The sequence below is a fragment of the Anser brachyrhynchus genome (genome assembly GCF_964034855.1).
Source record: "Anser brachyrhynchus genome assembly, chromosome: 3".
NCBI classification, from domain to species: Eukaryota; Metazoa; Chordata; class Aves; order Anseriformes; family Anatidae; genus Anser; species Anser brachyrhynchus.
Window position 1 is genome coordinate 21,654,449 of NC_137696.1, and position 7,164 is coordinate 21,661,612.

Genomic DNA, 7,164 nt, shown 5'->3' on the forward strand with positions numbered 1-7,164 from the left:
ACAGCTATTTTGTAACAGTTTATTCTGATACAACACTCAAATTAGTAGCTAACATCACAGCAGCATCAAGAACGCAGGGGTCGAAACTTTCTCAGCTTGGTGAGGAACGCTAATTGAAAAACAGAACAAGTTACTACTTCAGTATTTCAATGTAAAATTTTTAGTTTATTATAAATGTTATGATTTCATGATGTAGCAACATGTGAAGTCCTAGTACAAAAAAAATATATATAGAATACACTTAGTGTCTCACCTGAATGAGCATCCTGCCACTTAGATGGTCTAGCAACGTAAGGTACTGAGCAGTATGTTTCAGCATCATCAGAAAATGATTCTGTGAGAAGTACATCATTTTGTAATTCTTTCCAGCAAGTTTTCAAAGAAAAACAACAACAAAACAGAGTACAGTTAGCAACGCACATGCACTATTCCTTGACATCTTTTCATTTTCTTACTGTTTTTCTTAAATTGCTTTGTTGCCATTTATCAGTACATTCAGACCTCTGTGCTCTACTACAGAATTTACAAGTATGTATATTTTCTAGATTTGTTAAAACAGCACAATTAGTATACGGAGTACAGTGGTAACATTTCTTCTATGGAATCCTTGAGCCCAGCAGGGTTCTCTAAAACAGCAATAGGCTGAGTATGGAGGACTGAATTCTATTTGAAAATAGTAGTGGAAGGACAGTCATTTTGTACATACTGACTGCCATTTATTTTCTATTTAGTCTGGATTTTTAATAAGATATTTAAATAACCATTAATTAATCATTTTTCAAACCTGACAATGTCTAGGTTGTCCAAAAGCTTGTTTATAGCTGATCTCGAGGAAAAGAAACACAGCCCTCATCTTCCTAAAACAAACAACTTTGCCTTCATTGTATCTTTACGTTATCAAAATTCTAATAACAGGCTAGCTCATTAACAATAACGTTCTTACCATTGCATTCAACATCTTTCAGAACTATTTGATCCTGAACATGGATTTCATCATAGTCTTTTTGGTGAGTTCCTTCCTCAATATTTTCTTGAGTTTCCACTGTTTGGCTTGATTTGCAATTCTTGATTTTAGCAGGAAGTACCAACCATTTTCTATGAGTTACCTCAGCAATACTTTCACACAAAAATGGGAGCTTGCAGGTCCGTATTCTGTCTAAAAGGTCAATAACCTGCGTGATGCTTTTGAAGAAATGCAAAGGATAAATATTTTGAAAACTCAAATCAATATAGTAAACTTAGCCTCAATTCTATTGCCTTTGTCACATTCTTCACCTTTGTTTATACAAGTCCTTCGATTTTAGGGTAAAGGAGCTAGCAACCTGACTACCGAATTGAAAACAGTGCAAAGTTATTTTGAGGATGTCATTAAAAACTTCCACTGACCATAGTTCCTGAAGTACAGACCAAAAGATATAGCCAAGTGTAATTTATACAACTCCTAAAAAAGGAAATAAATGAAAAATGCAAAGAAAGTTTTTTTTTTTTTTTTAATTACTACATTTACATTGGATGTATGTTTTAGGAGATGCTTGGTTTTGTAACAATTTCAGGTGATGCCTGAACAAATTTCTGAGTGCCAGAAGGTAAATACTTACTTTGCTAAATATACAGTGCATACACCACCCTGCTTAAGACTTGGGTATACAACAGATAAAGCAGACTGAGGGTTAATCATATCCAGAGTTATCTGCAAGAGAAAGATTTTTTTTTTCCGTAACAACAGTGTTTGAAAAACAACATTTATGTATGAAAAATGAATGCATACTATAGCAGCTTGTAACTGCAAACTAATTTTATTACTGCCTCTGAACAGCTTAGAGAAACACCAGGTCCCAACATTTACAAATCAAAGTCCATGCTACTTCCAAATGAATTTCTATTAACACAAGTCATGTTTCACCAACACATTAGTCCTGTGGAAACGTTAAACCTCCTCCTAATTAAACTCCACACTGTTCACCTTAATAAAAACTTCTGTAAGACTACACTTACAAACAGCTTTAGATGTCCTGTTTACAAATGTTAAAAAGTTCAATGCATCTGCATAATACAGTGATCACACTATAGTTTCAATGTCTAACTTGCTCCTTGTTTCAAGATTGAGAAAACTTCTTTGTCAATTTATCCATCTTTTGCTAGAAAACTATTCAAACTGAAATGGTGAGAAAGGATGCACGCGATCCTTCCTGTGGATTGTCAAAAGGTTTCAAAAATGGTATTTTTGTGATATTTTGTTTCTTCACTTAAATCCTTTAACACAATTGTCATTTATTTGAAGAGTTAATAGAAGTAGTTAGTTTGCTTAGTAACATTATGTATTCCATAGAGCTGATAGCAAAGTGTTTAAGTATTCGTATTTTAATAAGCTTGTATATTTTCCTTAACGTTTGAAATGTCTTACTCAAATACAAAATTTTCTGCATTTCTCCAAAATACAAGAAAATAAGTATATCTTTGCTTACAAGACAACAGTGATTAATTTTAATATTTCTCGACTATAGTATATCACTCTTACATGGGAAAGTGTAATTGAAACCTTGAAATACCCATAACCTGATGAAAAAATCATGGTGTTTCTTTCATTGATGATCATCCGATTGCTTTTGCAATCACGTTAGATTTGGGGATCCCACTGCAAGTGTGAGCACTAGAGGTTTCAAATTATATAGAAAATATAAGCATTGATTTATGTCATATGAGGGGATTTTTATTGCACTTACTGCATCAAATGTTACAGATTTCATATCCTCAGCAGCTGTTGAGATGTCTTTAAGAATGAAATCCACATTATCTGGCCACTCTTCCATATGCCCTATTTCCCATGCAGCACGCCAGTGCCTGTAATTCTTCTTTGCTAAATTGTGATGGTCATCTCTGATTTCATAACTTACAACTCGTCCTTTGGGCCCAACTTAAAACAAACAAAAATACTAGATTTACTACTTTTTTCCCCCATCCACAATAAAGAATTTAGGAAAAAGTAGCGTTGTAAGTGACAGAAGTATGCTGTTAAATCTCAACTTCACTTTAGGAAATAACCACATATGAAACAATCAATTACAATTTATTATTTCCCTTATATTTAAAACAGGTATATGCAGATAAAGTGCTGGGTTAATTATTTTATATACTGAAATCAGTCAATACACAGATAGAAACAAAACATATTTATAGCATTGCAAACTATTCCTAAGATGTCCTCCCAAAGTAACTCCTGCAGCAAGAGTTGACTTGAGCATCTGTGGCCCAATCTACTCATGATTTATCTACTACAGTTACCAGAGGTAGCAGCTGAAAGAGCTGTAATGTAGGTCACTACTCACAGATGCTATGAAGAGGACAGCTAGTCACTGCTTCTGTTGTTAATAAGATTTGAAAATGATGGTTTTAAATATTTTATGATCCTGATTTGTTTGTTTGTTTATTAAAAACAAAGGTTTGCTGTTCTTTCTCCACCTTTCCCTTAATCAGAATTGAGGAAGGGATAAGAAACCCCCCAGACCTGCTCGATGATCTCAGTCCCATAGACGAATTTTCCTAATGTACTTCCTGATTTACACATGGTTGTGTTAGTTTCATGTTATTGTTTATGACCATTATAAATTACTTTATTACTTGTTTTAAGTTTTGCTATCTTGAAATTTACTGTACAATATTATTTGTAAAGGAAGTGTTAGCAGGCTATCCAGGCAAAGCCAGCAATGTATACATTGCTGTATCATTCTATACTTGCATTATTCTAATTTCTCAAACCAATCATACCATTCACTTCTCCTTGATACTTTTTAATGGGCAAATATAGCTTTCTGCAGGTCATGTTCCGTGACTTTTTAAGCCATTTTAAGGTGGAGTCAGCAGACTCCTTCCCTCACCTATTTGATCCCACTGTGAATCCAAAAAAAAACCCAACAAAATAAGGGACAGGCTTCCTGCCAATCTCTCCATGATCTAACTCACCCTGAGGCCAGAATCAATATGAAAGGAGGGAGGATTTTAGTCTTCTTAGATCATCTTAAACAACTGTAGAATTGCAGCACGAACTTCTTATTACTCAAAATTAAAAATTTGGAAATATTTGAAGAATAAAACTGTTCACCTTGGAGTCAGTCTTACTCCTTACTCTGCTCATTCTAAAGTTTCCTACATTTTAAAACTGACTTCCAGAAAAATAAGGACAACCAGTTATCTGGAAAAACAAAATAAAACAAAACACCTCCATTATAGTGAAGCTGCAGTATGTGAGGTTTGCATACATCACAGTTTCTACTTTTCAAAGATCTTACTGTTATCGTAAGTGTCACATTCTTAACATAGTCCTAACTTTGTCCTGTTGCATGTCAGTAGTTGCTGGAAAACAATAAAGGACAATGGAACACAAAACACTAAATGAATAACACAAGGAGAGAATATTAATCAAATTTGATAACTCAATGAGAATTTTGGAAATTTCTGTGGACCTTGGTAATGCATCCACTGTATTTAAATTTCAGCATTTACCTATGTAGCAGCCATTTTTCTTGTTGGGTAACACTGTATTAAATGGTGGCAAAATTAGCCACTATTGGGAAAGAGCAAGTCAAATCTATTAATTTCCAGGCCAGCACTAAATTGCATCAAACTGTAACTAGAGCTGTTTGTATTTGGTGCTGATTTAAGTTCAAGATACTTGAGAATAGCAATACAATCTTGTACCTTTTTTCCCCTCTCCTCGAAACAGAACTGAACAGATGCACAAGGACTGCTTTCTTCACATGGGTAAGGTGAATGATCTGGTGATGCAAAGGATTTTGTTGACTTTCTACGGTTACAGCTAAATTCAAGTAAGCGATCAGAAGGAGACAAGACCGAAAAAGGAGAGGAATAATCTGCAAGTCCATACGTGCTTGGATGGAATAGCCGTAGTGGACTGAATACCCAGTGCAAAAAACTCCTTTGCTGTCTTTGGCAATAACTAACTATTGCCTTAGCAAACAACAAGCATTCAAGCTTTTTCTTCAGATTTAGGGTCTGCATGTAGGGGAAGAAGGGAAAAGATAAAGGCTCTTACTTTCCCTCTAAATACATTTCTGGAAAGAGAAGCTTTCCTCTTCTGTTTTGCCAGTTTCTAGCTCCCAAGACTGCAACGGTTGCTTTGAGATTTTTCCATACTATCTTCAAAATCCCATCAAGGGACCCCAGAAAAGTTATTGCAGAAAGGTGACTGAAAGCGACTGAATAATAGTACATGGCAGAGAGAGGGTGAGGGAGCTGAGGTACACCTGCTGACCTCAAAACCTGTATCTAACATACATCAAGAAGACCTGCAGTTGAGTGAGCTTTGGTCAGCTTTTAACGGCTTATTAAAATAAGTGTTTTCAGCTTATGCCCGGTGGAGATTACTGCAGCTAAAACAAAGAACTAAGAACGAACTGCTCTGTTCATTTCAGCAGGGGGCTCTCCAGATTCCCTCTTTGGCTGCTTACATGCTCCTGCTGATTTTAAGCTCATGAGATGGATCTCAGCACTCTAGTTTACGCAATTCCCTTATTGTAACCACTCCTAATTCCTCATTTTCTCCTCAGCAGTAAGACCTGGCATCCTGGAACAGAATCGGATAGCTGGCATTAGTAACATACCTGCTCAATACTAAGCAACCTCAGAAACATTCATGTTTGAAAAATTCATGACTTTTTCCTTAAGGAAGTTTCTCTATCAGGAGCCCATCGATCAAACTACTCTGAAGTGTGGTCCACTACCAGGATGCCTACAGATGAGATGAAGTTTAAGGGTGAGGTTTCTCCTCAAACAACTACAAAACAGACTCCAGCAAGACTAAACTATCTACGGGGTACTGCAAAGAGGTTCTGCCTACCTACTGCCCCAGTCAGCGATGTCAGTGCCTATCAATTCCCCGCTGCAGACACCAACTCTCTTTTGGCCATGCAGGGAGCAGGCTCAGGGCGCTAAACTAGCGGGAAACTAAACCCAGAGCCTAGACGAAGGAAAAGAATAGATATCTGCCAAGTTATGCCGCAAACCAGCTGTTAATGGAATTGGATGGTACAAACACAACAGCGGTGATGAGTGCAAACAAAGGCTGCCCATCTGCTAGAGCGCTGAAATCTAGCTCCAACCAGGCTAGCTGGAAGGAAAACAAACATTTTCACTAGTACCCAGCAATCTCATTACTCCGATGGTCCAATGAGAGGGGGAAAAGAAAATGGAGAAAGGTGCGAGACAGGAAGATGGGCCTAATAAGCTAGAAAGCCAACAGTACCAAGAGGTAAAATTCAGCTTTCTGTAGGACCTGTATGGACCATTTGCATGCCAACACTCAAAGTACAGTCAAAATGCAGTCCCTGCCGCAGGCCTGACAGAGATGGAGTTATTCTTTAGGTTAAAACTGAATCTGCTGCAGAACTTTTAAGATTTGACCGCAACTCCCTGACCATCAGACATGCCACATGCCCTAAGGGCATGGCCCCGCTTCCACCTCCCCTGCCCCGGCTCTCACCCGCTCTGGACAGGAACAAGCTGAGCGCCCCGGACCCGCTGCCAGCCTCCAGCACGGTGTCCCCGGGGTGCACGTCCATCATCAGCAGCATGGCGCTGACGTCCTGCGGGGAGGAGAAGCGGCACGTTACCGGCGCGAAGGGGTCTCCCTCGGCCCCGTGTCCCCCCGACCCCGCCTCGGGCACCTTGGGGTAGGCGATGGCGGGCCCGCGGGGCATGAGCAGCACGTACTCCTCCAGCGAGGGCCGCCTCACGAGCAGCCGCCCGCCGCCCGCCAGGCGCAGCAGCTCTCCGGGCGGCCGCCCGATGATGTGCTCGTGCGGCAGCAGCCCCCCGGGGGCGGCCAGCGCCCCGCCCGCCGCCAGCCGGCACAGCAGCCGCACCGGGGCCCGCTGCCTGCGCGGCGCCTCCGCCAGCGCCAGCTCCCCCGCGCGGAACGGCACCGGCACCGACCGCGCCGCCCCCTCCTCCTCCTCCTCAGGGGGCCGCGGAGCCCCGCGCGGCCCCGCCGCCCCCAGCTCCGGCGGCAGCATCCGCCGCAGCCTCTCCTCCGGCGACAGCGAGGCCGCCCACGCCGGCCGCCGCCCGCCGGGCGCGCAGCAGAGCCCCCTCCGCAGCCCCCTCCAGGCCGCCATGGCCTCGCCCCGCCCCGCCCCGCCCAGCCCCGCC

General features: G+C 41.0%; 1 protein-coding gene across 2 annotated transcripts; it reads right to left on the minus strand.

Moving 5' to 3' along the window:
* Positions 1–5: 5 nt before the first annotated feature.
* TRMT61B (tRNA methyltransferase 61B) lies at positions 6–7,145 on the minus strand. Of its 2 annotated transcripts, none has more exons than XM_080587619.1 (7): positions 6,681–7,145; positions 6,497–6,599; positions 2,724–2,914; positions 1,599–1,690; positions 944–1,182; positions 254–334; positions 6–109 (listed from the first exon to the last, which is right to left on the minus strand). In XM_080587619.1, exons 1-7 carry the CDS (start codon positions 7,128–7,130, stop codon positions 66–68), a joined length of 1,200 nt encoding a protein of 399 aa, XP_080443745.1. In that variant the 5' UTR covers positions 7,131–7,145; the 3' UTR covers positions 6–65. The 2 variants fall into 2 exon arrangements, with proteins under 2 accessions (XP_080443745.1, XP_080443744.1); XM_080587618.1 differs by having other exon boundaries at positions 254–361.
* Between the last annotated feature and the right edge of the window lie 19 nt (positions 7,146–7,164).

What these genes read in the sequence shown, in the direction of transcription:
- TRMT61B (XM_080587618.1), bottom strand. Translation starts at nt 7,130, where the DNA reads ATGGCGGCCTGGAGGGGGCTGCGGAGGGGGCTCTGCTGCGCGCCCGGC. An exon ending in TGCACTGTATATTTAGCAAA is followed by an intron (nt 1,183 to 1,598) that starts GTAAGTATTTAC and finishes TTTCTTCAAAAG; the next exon opens with CATCACGCAGGTTATTGACC. An exon ending in GTGGCAGGATGCTCATTCAG is followed by an intron (nt 110 to 253) that starts GTGAGACACTAA and finishes TTTTTCAATTAG; the next exon opens with CGTTCCTCACCAAGCTGAGA.